We start from the raw sequence: 18,125 nt of genomic DNA, 5'->3' as shown, positions 1-18,125 counted from the left end.
ATGTTAAGGCTAACAGAATAAACAGGTAGCAGAATGATTACAAAACTGAAGATGATATACATTAATGGATTACTATTATAAAAAAAAAACATCAGTTCTATTCTATTAATTATTTATCAACACTATTTAACATCAGATTATAAAAACTGCTGCCTGGGGATACACATGTTGGTAGTTGTCCTTGGCCATGTTAGCAATTCACTTGTGTAGATCTGAAAGGGTTGGACAGGTGTAACCTAGCCTATCAGAGGGCAGGTGGAGCCACACCCATCGTGCTTAGACCTATCCTATCACCTTTCAGATCTACACAAGTGTCTAGAGTCTAGGGGTCCAGGGTCCTTCTCTGTCAGGGAGACATGTTCAATAAGACTGATGAGAGACGTTCAAAAGCCCCGGGGAAGGATCCATCTATCGTCTCCTGAGAGGAGGGACAGCGTGGGGACAGGAAACAATGCTGACGTGATGACAATGTGATGGAGTGATGAGACCCGGGTTCAAACCCGCCCGTCACACCAAGACTGAGGCTATGAAGCCTTACCTTGATTTGGAGACTGTAGATTTATAAAAAAAAAAAAAAAAAAAAAATACTCACAGTGAAAGCCTCAAAGACAAACTAAAGGCCCCACTGTTACAGTGTATTTGATGTAGTTCTTCTTATTGACCAGTAGGTGTCTCTTAGACAAGTGAATGTTGGAAGTTGTTGATCTGAAATAAGGTCCCAGATGGAGTGAAGAGTTAAATCACTTCACACCCTGGGGGTGTGAGGAGAGGAGTAGGCAGCAGAGAGGGCTGCTGGAGTAGCCGTGTTCTCTGGTGTGATCCATGTCTGTGAGAACCAGGAAGTGGAGGGACCTGTCACTTTAAGAAAGTACTCCTAATCTCTGCTTGTTATGGGTATAAAAGACACCTGTCATTAGAATCAATCTCTTCCATTCCAACCGGGTGGTGAGGTATGCAGTGTAATAAGGACCAGCCACGTAGGAAGCAGAGGGACGGGGACAGAAAATGTTGCCTAACAGGTGTTGAAGGCATTTTCAGGAGGTTCAGGGGAGGGGGAAAGATCTTCTGTCATTGTCGGAATCGGGACAAATAGCCACCCTTTAAAATCAGATTAGAAATCATCAGTGTAGCACTTCACTAGGGAAACACAAGTTGGTAGTAGTCCTTGGCCATGTCCAGTGAGCACGGCAGCCCTGGCGGGAACCTCTGGACAAACGGAAAGGCTGCGTGACGGCTGGTGGTGGCTGATGCGGGAGGCTGAGAGTACATAACCATGACCCACTTAATAAAACCCTCACCAACCTCAAAACCCTCACCAAACCCAAAACCCAAAACCCTCACCAAACCCAAAACCCTCACCAACCTCAAAACCCTCACCAAACCCAAAACCCTCACCAAACCCAAAACCCTCACCGACCTCAAAACCTTCACCAAACCCAAAATGTTTCACAGTCGACAACATTTACCGCCATTCTCTGTGGTCAAATGCCTTTTCTGCATCCAAAGCGATCACCACGGTATCCTCCGAATGTCGGTGATACATTATATTGAATACGAGCCTTAGATTGAAGTGTAAGTGTCGACCCGCAATAAATCCCGCCTGGTCGGCATCAATGTATCAATGACCTGAAGGTCTGCTGTTCCACACTTGGAGCGATGGAGCTCTTCATAACACTGTGAGAAACATTCCTTGATCTCGCCTGGGTCCGTCTTACCCGCCTTGTCTTTAATGTTGTGAACTGCCTGCGTCTGCTTTAGCTGCCTGGACAATAACCTCTGGGGTTTGTCCCCAAGCTCGAAAAACGGCTGTTGTGTTTCCGCGAGCGAAGAGGCTACTCGCTGCGACACATGGTTTTGTATTCATACTTCAATTTGGTGATACGCTTGAGACCAATATCCGATGGGTTGTCTCTGTACTTAAAGTCATGCTCCGCTACATTTACATTTACATTGATGGCGTTTAGCAGACGCCTTTATCCAAGGCGACTTACAACATACACTTTACTTAAAAAAATCCATTTGTTTAAGTAAGTGAATCATCTGAACATCAGTCATCATAAGATAAAGTCATCAATGCTCAGACCAGGGTTAGGGTTAGGGGTTAGGGCCGTAGGCAGTCACAATGCCAGAAGAAGGATTGGTTTTTTTGTTTGTTTGTTTTTTTGCTAAGGCTTGCTCAATTTATTTCAATCTAATGTTAGCTTCTTTCTTTCCATTCTACCCCCAGCGGACCCCATACTATAATATAACAGCTTACAAAAGGACGAAATATAATGCAATGTGACAATCCGCAGATATTAATTGACCTTTGCACAGTTAAAGTTATTCTTCGGGCTAATATATTAGATTTCCTTACCTGCAGTGCTAAATGTATCGTCACGCTCGGCCAGGGTCCAACAGGTTTCTTGAGGGAGAAGCTTGTGGCTTCGTGTTGTTCGTCTCAACTAAGCCCTGAACCCCCACACCCTCCTGACAATCTCAAACATTTCATCTCTTGATGACATCACCATTGGGAGTTTCTTTAGTTTAGTTTTTTTTCTGCTAGGTACATTCAACAGAGAATATACGGTTATATCAATTAATCTATATTAATAATATGGAAAATGTAGAAATATGTTCTATTCATTATTTATCAACACTATTTAACATCAGATTAGAAAACTGCAGTAGGTGCATCAGTGTAGCACTCCACAAATGTTGGTAGTAGTCTTTGGTCATGTCCAGAACCAACCCCTGGCCTCTACTCCTTGTTCACCTGTAGATCTGAAAGGATTGGACAGGTGTAACCGAGCCTATCAGAGGGCTGGTGGAGCCACAAAGTAACTCATTTTGGCCTTGAAAAATTCCAGAATTTCTCACTTAATAAAAACAGTTCTAATAGCATTCTGATTCATATTATTATCTGATTGATAACATCCTTCAAGATTTACCAAAAACCTATAGGATCCAATAGGATTACTTTGATTTTGTTTTGTATTTTGTTTTATTTTGTATTATTACAGATTGGGACCTACATAAATCTACTGCATATACAGTGGGGGAAATAATTATTTCTGCTGATTTTGTTAGTTTGCCCGATTACAAAGAAATGAGCGGTCTATCATTTTTATGGTACTTTTATTTTAACAAATAGACACAGAATATCAACAAAAAAGTCCAGAAAAACATATTATATAAAGTTATAAATTAATTTGCATTTGATAGAACGAAATAAGTATTTGATCCCCAACAAACCAGCAAGAATTCTGGCTCATACAGACCGGTTATATGCCCATGAGGCACACAGATTACTCCTGTCACTTTAAGAAAGTACTAGTAGAATCACTCTCTTCCATTCCAACCGGGTGGTGAGGTATGCAGTGTAATAAGGACCAGCCACGTAGGAAGCAGAGGGACGGGGACAGAAAATGTTGCCTAACAGGTGTTGAAGGCATTTTCAGGAGGTTCAGGGGAGGGGGAAAGATCTTCTGTCATTGTCGGAATCGGGACAAATAGCCACTCTTTAAAATCAGATTAGAAAACTGCATCAGTGTAGCACTTCACTAGGGAAACACATGTTGGTAGTAGTCCTTGGCCATGTCCAGAACCAACCCCTGGCCTCTACTCCCTGTTCACTTGTAGATCTGAAAGGATTGGACAGGTGTAACCTCGCCTATCAGAGGGCAGGTGGATAATATAATAATATAATATAATATTATATTATATAATAGTTATATACTACCATTATGTGTATCCCCAGGCAGCAGTTTTTATAATCTGATGTTAAATAGTGTTGATAAATAATTAATAGAATAGAACTGATGTTTTTTTTTTATAATAGTAATCCATGAATGTATATCATCTTCAGTTTTGTAATCATTCTGCTACCTGTTTATTCTGTTAGCCTTAACATAGTGATGATGTCATCAAAAGACGACAATGTGTGTGTTTTTGTCAGCGGAGCATTTTCATTCTATTTGATCAGTGATTGATTACATTCTCCTGATGCAAGACAACGGATGCAGTTCGATTCTCCCGGAGTGTGAATAAATGAAGCATCGCATCGCAGGTAAGGACAACTAAGGTATTAGCCAGATGAATAACTTTAACTGGGCAGAGGCATTCGTTCTTTTGTAGCCTATTCTAGTACCGTCCAGTATGGTGCATGTTAGCCCCGGTGTACAGTATGGAACTAGAGGACTTAAAGGCCCCCTGCACTAAAATACACGTTTTCCTGTATTTCACATGTTATTTCTGCATCGAGGTGTAGAATAAATACTGCTGAAGTGTGAAATCCATGATCAGCACCGTTTCGGAAGAGTTAACCTATGAAATGTTTTTTACACGCTGTTGCTCATTGTCTCCTGCTGCTGGGTCATCGCAGGACCTCGTTTTATGAGACTAATCACATTGATCCTTGTATTAGAACAGCCCTCCCCAGCTCCACACTGATCCCCCCTAATCAGTTGGCAGAAGCAGGTCGCTATCCACCTTCTATAGCTCCGTTAGCTGCAGGTATGACGAGCAAACCATGTCATGCAAATTGGGTTGTAAAGGGGTGTAAAGCAGCAAATACATCGTTGCGTGTCCTTCCTAAAGATGCAAATCTGCGCAAGACTTGGATATAGTTTGTTTTTAACAACCAAGTACCAGCCCAAGTCAGTCCCGATCTTCCTCCAGTGTGCACTGCAGTTTTCAGCTGACTGCGTTACGAACGAGACATAATTCTGGATTTTCAGCAAGGCTGGAGTTGATACCGGCAGAAATGAATACTATTAAGACCCAGCTGCAGTTACAACAGTTAGTAACTAGAATCTTGACCTAGAAATACATTTTCGTGTCGCCATTTTAAAGAAGGTGCCTGGCCACACCCCTTCAGTGACGTTTTGATGACATCTCTGCGAGTGAGTGAGGGGATTGGTCGAGGGAGTGAGTGAGGGGATTGGTCGAGGGAGTGAGTGAGGGGATTGGTCGAGGGAGTGAGTGAGGGGATTGGTCGAGGGAGTGAGTGAGGGGATTGGTCGAGGGAGTGAGTGAGGGGATTGGTCGAGGCATGGCCCGAACTGGCCTTAAAGGTCGCTGGTTCTTACCTGTCTGAGTACCTCAGAAACGGGTGAAACAGCCCATTTTTGAACAAAACATACTTCATCCTGTGAAAATAACTTTTGGTGGTTGGTGGAAAGTAAAAAAAAAAAATAGATATAGAAAAAAAAAATTGCCTATGTAACCTAATGGTAATGGGTTGTCTTGGGTCTTGCTGACGCTGAGCCTGTTACCAACGCCCTGGTACACAATACATTTACATCTACATTTTACATTTACATTGATGGCATTTAGCAGACGCCTTTATCCAAAGCGACTTACAACAAATACATTTGTTTAAGTAAGTGAATCATCCATCCAACAGTCATCATAAGACAAAGTCATCGATGCTCACAAAACTGTGTTGGCCTCATGTCTGTAGGTCTGTAGTTTACTGACTGGCTTCAACATACGTTTGCTACTGACCAAAGTAGTGATGTTGTTAAAGTGCTAGTCTCGTTCCCAGACACTTCCACCCACATATGTGAAAGGTCTGGTGGAACAACGCGCCAAACCTGGCCTTCATTAAGCCAATGGTAAGATCGTCGGAAACAGACAACGCATAACCATTGGCTTTACCTCCCATCAATCATCTCCCACAGCCCCTCCCCCCGGTTCTTACACACCACACGCTTCTGATTCAGAGCTACGCCTCGTAGCTGTGTGAGTTGCTGAAATCAAATAATAGCAAATTATAAATTAATATATAATAATAATAATAAATTCAGAGTTTGCAGGTTCAACTCCAAATGTGAGGACTGTTTGCAGCAACTTGACGTCCATCACACACATCCTCTGTTTTTGAACTTAACTCTCCACTGTTTGTGCCTCTACCTTTGTTTACCCTACACAGATCCACCTCACAGCCCAGCTACCATGTCTGAACCCAAGTCCACAGAGTCCCCTGGTTCTGGCTGTGGTTCTCCAGCCCAGACAAGCACACAGCGGGGTCCAGAGATGGTGGCAGTGAAGCTAGAGGACTGCAGTCAAACACTGGAACTCAATGTGGTAGTGAAAGAGGAGGAGGAGGAAGAAGTGATGGTGAAAGAGGAGGAAGGAGGAGAAGAAGTGGTGGTGAAAGAAGAAAAGGAAGGAGGAAAGGAAGAAGATTTGTTGGTGAAAGGAGGGGAAGTGGAGGAGAAAGATGCGATCGTAAAAGAAGAGGAAGCAGGAGAGGATGTAGAGGAGAACGATAGAGAGTTGGATGGTGAGTTCATGTCATGAATCTGGCTAATGTTAAAATGGTATTTATTGCCAAACTCCTTGTTAATGGTGTTAAAGGGATAGTTGACTTTTGTACACCTTATAGAAAGATTGTTCCGTAACCTGGAAGTACTCCATGGACCAGGAAAAACTGTAATCCATGCCTCAGTGTTGTTAAAATGTTTAACCAGCTGACTGTATAAAATGTGGGTTTTTAAAACATGTTTGACTACTGCAACGCACTCTTTCATCATCACGTAGCTCATCCAGAACACTGCTGCCCGTCTGGTGTTCAATCTCCCCAAACTCTCCCATGTCACCCCCCTCCTCCGCACCCTTCACTGGCTCCTGGTAGCAGCTCGCATCAGATTCAAGACCCTGGTGCTCGCCTACCGGGCGGCAAAGGGAACAGCCCCTCCCTACTTGCAAGCAATGGTCAGCCCCCAAACCCCCCCTGCGCGATCACTCCGCTCTTCCACCTCGGCTGCCCACCTGGCACCGTCGCCTCTACGTGGATGCAGCAGCCACACTACTCGGTCACGGCTTTCCACTGTCCTGGCGCCCCGCTGGTGGAACGAGCTTCCCATTGCTGTCATGACTGCAGAGTCACTACCAATGTTCCACCGTAGATTGAAGACCCATCTCTTCAGGCTACATCTTAATGGTCTTAAAGACCTCTTCACCCCCACTACCCCCCTGTACAAGTTTCTCTCCTGCCTATGGCCCCTGGTCTGAGCATTGATTACTTTATCTTATGATGATAGATGATTCACTTACTTAAACAAATGTATTTGTTGTAAGTCGCTTTGGATAAAGGCGTCTGCTAAATGCCATAAATGTAAATGTAATGTAAATGTTTGAAGGTCAAATAGATGCAGCCAATGCAAATCATTGTATATGAAATATATATTGGCTTAGAGCGCAAAAACTATTCTAGGTGCCGCGGTAAATGTATTGTAACAAATACTCAGAAGAGTCTCGAACCAATATGCTGTCATATCATGGGGTACTGCATAATTGCAATTTTTGCTGGCCTTTTAGTCCGCCTGTACCTTTGGCCACAATGGGCTCTAAGTCCTCCCACATTTACTATGCCCCCCCCACACTCAGGGGGGTACGCCGCCTTCACCCGCTCAGTGTCCTGTATTCTCCTGCTTTGATTGTCAACCATCTGGCGGAATGGTGCACTTGTTTACGAATCCTTCAAAATTCAAAAGCATTGGATTGGTGCTGGCATGAGACTCCACCATGCTGCTTAGACCAGTCTATTCCTTTTAAACCCATGAGGGGGAGGGTAGAGTGCACCATTCAGCCAGAGGGATAGAGAATCGGACCGCAGCCCAACCAATGTGAAAGATGCTTTACAATAACTATTCATAGTAGTGCATTTCCTCTGTTAGGTGTTTGGTAATCTGAATGTTTGTGAAATTAACTCTCCACTGTTTGTGCCTCTTCCTTTGTTCACACTACACAGATCCACCTCACAGCCCAGCTACCATGTCTGAACCCAAGTCCAGAGAATCCCTGGGTTCTGGCTGTGGTTCTCCAGCCCGGACAAGCACACAGCGGGGTCCAGAGATGGTGGCAGTGAAGCTGGAGGACTGCAGTCAAACACTGGAACACGATGTGGTTGTGAAAGAGGAGGAGGAGGAAGAAGTGATGGTGAAAGAAGAGGAAGGAGGAGAGGATGTAGAGGAGAAAGATAGTGAGTTGGATGGTAAGTTCATGAATCTGACCAATATTCAAAGTGTATTTATTGTACAACCCCTGTTCAATGCTCTATGGAGTTAATACTGTATTAGGAATGGGTCAGACTAAAGTTCTTGAACATTAACAACGATATATCTACTTATATAATGCTTTTCTAAGACCAAAAGAAGTGAACAGCATGGAAAAGATAAATAGAGAAAAGCATAGCTTGGCTATGTTGCTCTCATGTTGTTATAATCCTGTATATGTTTCATTACTGCAATGAAAGTCGCTTTGGATAAAAGCATCAGCTAAATGACATATATTATTATTACTATTCTTACAGGAGAGAGGTCCAACCCAGGCTCAGACAGCGAGCCCAGCTCCACTACATCAGGAAACAATAAACAACTGCAAAACCAGTACCACTGCTCCCAGTGTGGGAAGAGTTTCATTCGACTAGGACAACTACAGAGACATCAGAGAATACACACAGGAGAGAGGCCATACCACTGCTCCCAGTGTGGGAAGAAATTCAATCACTCCAGTGCCCTAACGAGACATCAGAGAATACACACAGGAGAGAGGCCACACAACTGCTCCCAGTGTGGGAAGGGTTTCAGTCAGGCAGGAGCGCTAAAGACACATCAGAGAATACACACAGGAGAGAGGCCACACCACTGCTCCCAGTGTGGGAAGAGTTTCAGTCGAATAGAATACCTAAAAACACATCAGAGAATACATACAGGAGAGAGGCCATACCACTGCTCCCAGTGTGGGAAGAGTTTCATTCGACTAGGAGACCTAAATACACATCAGAGAATACACACAGGAGAGAGGCCATACCACTGCTCCCAGTGTGGGAAGAGTTTCATTCGACTAGGACAACTACAGAGACATCAGAGAATACACACAGGAGAGAGGCCATACCACTGCTCCCAGTGTGGGAAGAGTTTCAGTCAACTAGGAGACCTAAAGACACATCAGAGTATACACACAGGAGAGAGGCCTTACCACTGCTCGCAGTGTGGGGAGAGTTTCAGTCAACTAGGAAACCTAAAGACACATCAGAGAATACACACAGGAGAGAGGCCATACCACTGCTCCCAGTGTGGGAAGAGATTCAATCGCTCCAGTGCCCTAAATAGACATCAGAGAATACACACAGGAGAGAAACCATACCACTGCTCCCAGTGTGAGAAGAGTTTCAGTGAACTAAGAGGCCTAAAGAGACATCAGAGAATACATACAGGAGAGAGGCCATACCACTGCTCACAGTGTGAGAAGAGTTTCACTACTTCCAGCAACCTGTTGACACACCAGAGAAAGCATCATGGTCCAGACTTTGACAGTTCCATTGCCCCTTGAACGACGACATAGGGGCAGATACATCAGTTTATTTCTAGTAAGTTTGGTCTTGTAGCATATCGATCATCAGCAAAGCCCTTTATGGTCACAGAACAGGAGAGAGTTGCGTGCTCCAATGGTTTGTGTGTTTGACCTCATTAGAAGCATTGTAATAACCATACACACAGGAGAGACACCTGACAGGCAGTGTTAGGAGTTATTTGAGAGAAATGGTGGTTTGGCTGACCCTGGTCAGACGGTCGACTGCTCCCCCATCTCCCAGCCCCCACTTGGCTCGATGGGAGATCAATCAACCACTAGCAAATCTTCTACTTGTGATCTACTGGATGCCCTGCTTAAAATTGACATAAATAATAAATCTATTGGGGCTGATCTGCTTGATCCAGTCCTATTGCCGTAGACTGAAGACCCATCTCTTCAGGTTACATCTTGACTGTCCCTCCTCAAGACCTCTTCATCCCCACTACACCCCTGTACTAACCCTAACCCTAGAGACCTCTTCATCCCCACTACCCCCCTGTACTAACCCTAACCCTAGAGACCTCTTCATCCCCACTACCCCCCTGTACTAACCCTAACCCTAGAGACCTCTTCATCCCCACTACCCCCCTGTACAGTTTCTCTACTGTAATTAATACAAATAAAAAAGGTAATCCTTCCTTCTTCTAGCATTGTGACTGCCAATGGCCCCTGGTCCTAGCATAGATTTGTTTTTCTTCTGATGATTGATGGATAGATGACTCACTTACTTAAACAAACGTATTTTAACCCTAACCCTGACCCTAACCCTGACCCTAACCCTGACCCTAACCCTGACCCTGACCCTGACCCTAACCCTGACCCTAACCCTGACCCTAACCCTGACCCTAACCCTAACCCTGACCCTAACCCTGACCCTAACCCTAACCCTAACCCTAACCCTATCCCCAAGGTTCTGAAGAGAGCCCATGTGCTCCTTCTCCATGAAGGTGGTGATCCCTCCGACCTAGATAACTACCACCCAAAGTAATAGAGTCTCTGGTCAACTCCCAACTAAGAACCATTTATCTTCCCATTCTGTTCTAAATGTGCACCAATCTGGCTTTAGACCTGATCATGGCACAGTCTCAGCTGCTACACTTGTCTTAGATGATGTGATAAATTGCCTGGATCAGAATAAAACATTGTGCTGCCTTATTTATACATCTCTGTAAGGTATTTGTTACAGTCGACCATTCCCTACTTTGGACTTGGAGGTTGTCTGAAATAGGCCTGGATCAAGCTTCATGTAGATGGTTTGAAAATGATTTAACGACCAGAACGCAGTGTGTCTTAATTGATGATGTAAAATCTGTTTTTTTGTACATAACAAAGGGTGTTCCACAAGGATCAATTCTTGGACCATTTCTTTTTACTATTAACATGAACAATATTGAATTATCTGTAAATAATTGCGGCCTGCATCTATATGCTGATGACACTGTTGTTTATGCTATTGCCACCATGATTGACCAGGCTCCTTCTGAACTACAGTCGGCATTCGCTGTCCTGCAGAGAGCTTTTGTTGGGCTGAGGTTGGTGCTGAATGTTGGAGAAACAAAATATGTTATTTTCCAAATCACACAAAAATGTGTCTGATTTATGCATATGTACTTTAGGTGGTGCCCCTATTGAGTGTGTCCCCACTTATAAATACTTGTGTATTTGGTTTGACAAAGACTTGACGTTCAGAAAACAAACAGAGGAGCTTGTTAAAAAGCTTATTTTATAGGAATAGATCTTGCCTTTCCCTGAACAGCAGGAAGCAGATTGTACAATCAACCTTCATGCCAGGGCTTGATTATGTGATGTCATCTACTGAAGTGCAGAAGCTACGACTCTTAAACCTGTGGATGCCGTCCATCATAGCGCCCTTCACTTCATCACAGGTGATCGTTTTAATACTCACCATTGCATCCTGTATCAAAAAGTTGGCTGGACCTCGTAGATCTCTGCATTACTCCATTGTTGTGTATAACGCCTTACTGCATAAACTCCCAGTTACCTAACCTCATTATTGAAATTCCAAAACATCAATTACCCAACTTGTTGTTCAACTCTTGAGGTTCCTCGGTCTCAACTGAATTGGGTAAATCCATCTTTAGTTGTGATGCACCTCACTGCTGGAACAATCTACAGAGAATCAGAATCTGCAGAGAACATTTCAGTCGGTTGCTCTGGTGCTGCTAGGGCAGTTTAAAGTTTTCATTAAGGACCTCTTTATTGTAAAATGTGTTTGTTTTTCTTGATTGTGTTTTATTATGTTGTAATTTTGTATGTGTATTATGTATGGTTGTAAACTGTGTATGCAGGGCTTCCTTGTAAAAGAGACTTTGGTCTCAGTGGGACTCCCTGATAAAATAAAGGTTCAATAAAATACAAATGTGAGAGTCGGGGCGGAGTGTCAGACTGTTTGGTGGAAACAGACATGATGGGCATTAAGACTTAGACTCTGACTGTCTTTTAGTGCTGACAGCCTAAAATATCTCTATCTTGACACTTTTCGCCCAAAATGATAAACACCTCGATGTCCCTTATTTCTCCGTTCTCACCTGGAGTTAGCAGGCCTCTTAAACATGTCCCTTCAGGCTGTGAAGGCAGCAGGTTCACAGCGTTCAGCTCATCAGGTTGCCCAAAATACTATCAAACAAGTCCTTGGTTAGTCAGGATCACTATGACGTTGAACTGTTTTCCTTTAGTCTGTGTGTGCATGTTTAGAGGTATTTTGAATAGTTCTTTGAAGAAAGACCTTTGACCTAGCTCCTGCTACTGTCACAAGTCTTTCTCCCATCCCTGTTATTTCTTCTGTCTGTAGACAAGGCTCTCCACCTCACTGCTGCAACCTCTCCAGTCTGGTCTCCCGCACACTCACACTGTGTTGACCATGAGTTAATCTACCACACACTCAAACTGTGTTGACAGAAAAAATAATGTATTGGTCATGTACACAATATACAAGATACAGTGTAATTACACACTTTAGGGCAAACAACTCATCAACAATAACAATAACAATTAATGCAATAATAATAGGAAAGAATAAAACAATGACAATAAATAGGTTACAGTGGCACAGAATAGCAGCAGAAACTCAGCAACATGTCAGTGACCTGCTGCTGCAGGAGGACTCTGGGACTGACAGTCCACTGAGTTCATCTCAGCCTTTGCCTCCTTTGAGTCCCTTCACTTCCTGGTTCTCACAGAGACATGGATCACACCAGAGAACACGGCTACTCCAGCAGCCCTCTCTGCTGCCTACTCCTCTCCTCACACCCCCAGGGTGTGAAGTGATGTAACTCTTCACTCCATCTGGGACCTTATTTCAGATCAACAACTTCCAACATTCACTTGTTGAAGACTACTGAGAAGACTAATTGAGACACCTACTGGTCAATAAAAAGAACTACACCAAATACACTGTAACAGTGGGGCCTTTAGTTTGTCTTTGAGGCCAATACAATTTCACTGCAAGTAAAACATTATTATTATTATTTATTTATTTTAATCTAGAGTCTTCAAATCAAGGTTAGGCTTTATAGCCTCAAATCAGCCTTCATCATAAGATGAACGTAGATAGCCAGGGGTGGATTTGTGAAGGGAGTGAAGGAAAGAGGTTCTTAGAGGTTCTCCTAGACTCTAGACACTTGTGTGGATCTGAAAGGTTATAAGAGGTCCTAAGCATGATGGGTATGGCTCCTTGTAGTAGTAGTCCATGGCCATATTGGCAATTCACTTGTGTAGATCTGAAAGGATTGGACAGGTGTAACCTAGCCTATCAGAGGAGCCACACCCATCGTGCTTAGACCTATCCTATCACCTTTCAGATCTACACAAGTGTCTAGAGTCTAGGAGTCCAGGGTCCTTCTCTGTCAGGGAGACATGTTTAATAAGACTGATGAGAGACGTTCAAAAGCCCCGGGGAAGGATCCATCTATCGTCTCCTGAGAGGAGGGACAGCGTGGGGACAGGAAACAATGCTGACGTGATGACAATGTGATGGAGTGATGAGACCCGGGTTCAAACCCGCCCGTCACAACAGGCCCCACTGTTACAGTGTATTTGATGTAGTTCTTCTTATTGACCAGTAGGTGTCTCTTAGACAAGTGAATGTTGGAAGTTGTTGATCTGAAATAAGGTCCCAGATGGAGTGAAGAGTTAAATCACTTCAAACCCTGGGGGTGTGAGGAGAGGAGTAGGCAGCAGAGAGGGCTGCTGGAGTAGCCGTGTTCTCTGGTGTGATCCATGTCTGTGAGAACCAGGAAGTGGAGGGACTCAAAGGAGTCCTCCTGCAGCAGCAGGTCACTGACATGTTGCTGAGTTTCTGCTGCTATTCTGTGCCACTGTAACCTATTGTCATTGTTTCATTCTTTTCTATTATTATTATTATTATTGCACTGTTAATTGTTATTGTTGATGAGTTGTTTGCCCTAAAGCATTTAATTACACTGTATCTTGTATATTGTGTACATGACCAATACATGATTTTTTTGTCAACACAGTGTGAGTGTGTGGTAGATTAACTCATGGTCAACACAGTGTGAGTGTGTGGTAGATTAACTCATGGTCAACACAGTGTGAGTGTGTGGGAGATTAACTCATGGTCAACACAGTGTGAGTGTGTGGGAGACCAGACTGGAGAGGTTGCAGCAGCGAGGTGGAGAGCCTCGTCTACAGACAGAAGAAATAACAGGGACGGGAGAAAGACTCATGACAGTAGCAGGAGCAAAGGAAGACGAGCCAAGTGTGCAGAGGTGGGGTGCAGAGGTGGGGTGCAAAAGCGTAAACTGCTGATTACCACAGAGCTGTTTCTCCAAAACAGCCCCGTCTTGCCTCATATCTGATGTCCCAACTGCCAACACTTGCAAGATGAACTATGTACGACCTATTTTGTTTCCTCCCTCTATAAAAGGGGAACTCTGAAGCTGCGTCTTCGGACTTGTGCTGAACTATTGCTGTTCTGCGTAACTCCCATGCTTGCAAGCATTCAATAAAGACTCAACTTGTATTGTGGTGCAGCAAGCCTTTATTTCTTGATTCTCATCTCCAAAGAGCTAATAGTACAGAGTGGTTACCCTAGAATTTCAACCACAATTTGGGGGATACCTGACCTGGCGACCTGGATACGCCGGGATAGCTGGGATAACTGGGATAGCTGGGATAAAGTCACCGGCTGCCGGCAAAATGTGGGCGAAAGAGTGGATGACGACCGACTACACTCCGAGAAAACTTTCCAGCGGCCGGGTCAAACCTGTTCCCATGGGAACAGCAGCGTAAACACAACCTGATAAGGGCACTGTTGACTGACATTCAAGACTGTGTGAGGAAAAATACTTAATTCTCAATCTTACAGAGTACGACAGCCTGAGGGGTGCTTGCGCCCCTCCTCCTACAGCGCAAGGGTGTCATCATCCTCCTCGTCTGAACACAGATGCTATCCTTACAATACATGGCCTTTACACGGGTACAGTTATTCTCTTTGCCATGTACAGAACAGGTCATTACATCAGCGTCAGGAAGGTCGCCACTGCCATCTTGTTCTGGATCTCTTGGTGGCTCGCAGGCCCAGAAGATGGAGCCCACGACCACGATGGCAATGATCAGAAGACCTCCAACCGTCAGCCTCATCCCTCCAGTTCTCCTAAATGGGTGCCAAGGCCGTCCCCGTGGCCCCATGGAGCTCATTTTGCAGAGGTTACTAGCACGTGATTCTTGTTGGAGTCCCTGGCGTGACTCGGGGTTGTCCTCGTCTCGGGCCTGGCTACCCTTCTCCTCCTGGCCTGGTCACTCCGTGTCGTCTGGGGCCTGGCTGCCCACGTCCGGTCTCTCCGTGTCGTCCTTGTCCTGGGCCTGGCTACCCTGGTCTGGTCCCACCTGGTCTGGTTCCACCTGGTCTGGTCCCACCTGGTCTGGTCCCGCCGGCGGTGGCACCTTCTTGCAGTGTGTGGCGTGTGCCCACGTGCCTCTCTCAGCTACCTTCATTGCAGACTGCGTGACGAGATGAACCTGGAATGGCCCCAACCACCGTGGACTGCTCCAGTGTTTTCTCTTGCAGTTCTTGATCAACTCCCACTCTCCTGGTCGGATGTCGTGAAGACGTCCCTCTAGCGGTGCGGGGAGTGCCTCCGTCACGGTTCTGTGGATGTCTTTTAAGACCTCAGACAGGTTAGCACAGGACGTCAACATTGAGTCATTCGCATATTCAGTGGTTAGCCCACCCCCGTTACGGGGTGCGCCTATCCCTGTGTTCATTGGTCTACCAGTCAGTATCTCATGAGGAGATAGGCCGTTCTTTGCCCTAGGTCCACCTCTCATGGCCGTGAGTATCAATGGGAGGGCTTTCACCCAGTTCAGTCCCGTTTCCTCGCACAATTTTGACAGTTTCATCTTAATTGTCCCGTTCTCTCTCTCCACTCTGGGGATGATAAGAGCAGTGAGTTCTCAAGTCCACCCCTAGATACTCAGACATTTTCTGTACGACAAAATGTCCAAAATGTGACCCGTTGTCACTTGACAGTTTCCTAGGGATTCCCCACCGTGGCACTATTTCGGTTAACAATGCCTTAGCCACTGCTGAGGAATCTGCTGTTCCAGATGGGAAAACCTCAACCCATTTGGAAAACACATCTACAAAAACCAAACAATATTTCTTTCCCTCGCAGGGGTTTAACTCAATAAAATCTATCATAACATGATCAAATGGGCCATCAGGGGGAGGATGGCTTGATTGGGGAACAGCCTGTCCCCGGCCTATGTTATGTCTTAGGCACACTGGGCATTTTGAACAAATATTTTGTGAATAGTTTGAGAAGCCTCGTGTGTACCAGTGTTTATTTACAATATCCGTCATCCCCCCCCTTTTGACACATGATCCTTTCCATGTGACAATACAGCATAAAAATAAAACAAACATTTCGGTAAACACAGGTTACCGTTTGGACCAAATCTTATTTACATAGGTCTTATTTACATAGGTAGCTCCAGTTGTTTTCCATTGCTGTCTCTCAAGCATTGGCCTGTGCCTCAGTGAGATCAGCGAGTGAGACAGTCAGACAGTGAGACAGTCAGACAGTGAGACAGTCAGACAGTGGGCGTTATCTGTATCATCTGCAGAGCTGTGTCTGCAGGAGCCTGTGCTAACAGTTTAAGCAGCTGCATCTGCCCTGCGGTTTCCTGCTGAGATAACATCTGTTCTACTTGTGTGAGCCTCACACTGACATATTGCAACCTGTTTGGGGAGCATGATAGCTTGTTAAACTATTGTTGATGGTGTGTGCGGTTGTGGCCTTCTTGATGATCTGTTGTGCATTGATTTCGATGATGTGTAAAGCATGTGCATCAAGGGCTACAACCCACGTGATGGCCACTAGCATTGTGGTAGAGATGAAGGAAATGAACGTTGCTTCCCCTAATCTGTACCCCTACCCCGACTACTGACACACACACCGGCCACTTTATTAAGTACACCAGTTCAACTGCTCGGTAACGCAAATATCTAATCAGCCAATCACATGGCAGCAACTCAATGCATTTAGGCATGTAGACATGGTCAAGACGACCTGCTGAAGTTCAAACCGAGCATCAGGATGGGGAAGAAAGGTGATTTAAGTGACTTTTAACGTGGCATGGTTGTTGGTGCCAGACGGGCTGGTCTGAGTGTTTCAGAAACTGCTGATCTACTGGGATTTTCACGCACAACCATCTCTAGGGTTTACAGAGAATGGTCCGAAAAAGAGAAAATATCCAGTGAGCAGCAGTTCTCTGGGCGAAAATGCCTTGTTGATGCCAGAGGTCAGAGGAGAATGGCCAGACTGGTTCGAGATGATAGAAAGGCAACAGTAACTCAAATAACCACTCGTTACAACCAAGGTATGCAGAAGACCATATCTAAACGCACAACACGTCGAACCTTGAAGCAGATGGGCTACAAAAGGGGTCCAACCCAGTACTAGCATGGTGTACCTAATGAAGTGGCCGGTGAGTGGATGACTTGTCTGACATGATGGAGGGTATGAAGTCCTCCGTGCCGTAGAATAGGATACATTGCTGATGAGAAAAAAAAAAAAGAAAGAAAAAAAGCTAGCTTGCAGATGCTCAAAAGTAGTTAACATTAAGGGTATTACATGTTAAAAGGGGGATTGTGATAGAAGATACATTGATAGAACTGTGTAAAAGAATATTGCCAGCATGTTCTGGTTGCTGGCTGGAGTTTGGGGGGTGGTGGTGGGGGGGTGGTGGAGGTGGGTGGTGAGATATGCAGTGTAATAAGGACCAGCCATGTAGGAAGCAGGGGGGCGGGGACAGAAAATGTTGCCTAACAGGTGTTGAAGGCATTTTCAGGAGGTTCAGGGGAGGGGGAAAGATCTTCTGTCATTGTCGGAATCGGGACAAATAGCCACTCTTTAAAATCAGATTAGAAAACTGCATCAGTGTAGCACTTCACTAGGGAAACACATGTTGGTTAGAAATGACTTGTACATTGTAAATGCAGACTGCTTATTTGAATAAGAAATGTATTTGAACTTTATGTTAAGTCTAATACAGCACAAAAAAGGGATAGGATAGGATATTGTGTTTGGCCCAAAAGTGTCAATATTGAGATATGAATTTTAGGCGCTCAGCCCTAAAAGACAGTCAGCGTCTAAGTCTTAATGTCAGCGTCTAAGTCTTAATACCCATAATGTCTGTTACCACCAAACAGTCTGCCCCTACTCTTACATGTTCTGCCTGTCAGATGTCTCTCCTGTGTGTATGGTGTCTCTCCTGTGTGTATGGTGTCTCTCCTGTGT

General features: G+C 44.7%; 2 protein-coding genes across 2 annotated transcripts in view; one reads left to right on the top strand and one right to left on the bottom strand.

The window, feature by feature from the left end:
- LOC310802459 (uncharacterized protein) overlaps positions 1 to 2,434 on the bottom strand; it is a 33,928-nt gene extending 31,494 nt beyond the window's left edge. Inside the window, exon 1 of the mRNA XM_083666827.1 lies at positions 2,357 to 2,434. The gene's annotated coding sequence lies outside the window, so the exon portion shown is untranslated. The remainder of the gene's footprint in view (positions 1 to 2,356) is intronic.
- On the top strand, positions 1,274 to 10,795 carry LOC310801577 (uncharacterized protein; the record flags this gene model as incomplete). Its single annotated transcript, XM_083665643.1, has 3 exons — positions 1,274 to 1,517; positions 7,739 to 7,981; positions 8,300 to 10,795. 3 exons carry the CDS (start codon positions 1,274 to 1,276, stop codon positions 9,319 to 9,321), a joined length of 1,509 nt encoding a protein of 502 aa, XP_083521769.1. The 3' UTR covers positions 9,322 to 10,795.
- Between the last annotated feature and the right edge of the window lie 7,330 nt (positions 10,796 to 18,125).

Source organism: Argentina silus, assembly GCF_951799395.1.
Source record: "Argentina silus genome assembly, chromosome: 3".
Lineage (NCBI taxonomy): Eukaryota > Metazoa > Chordata > Actinopteri > Argentiniformes > Argentinidae > Argentina > Argentina silus.
The sequence above is the reverse complement of the archived record's forward strand: the minus strand, read 5'-3'. Positions and strand labels throughout refer to the sequence as shown.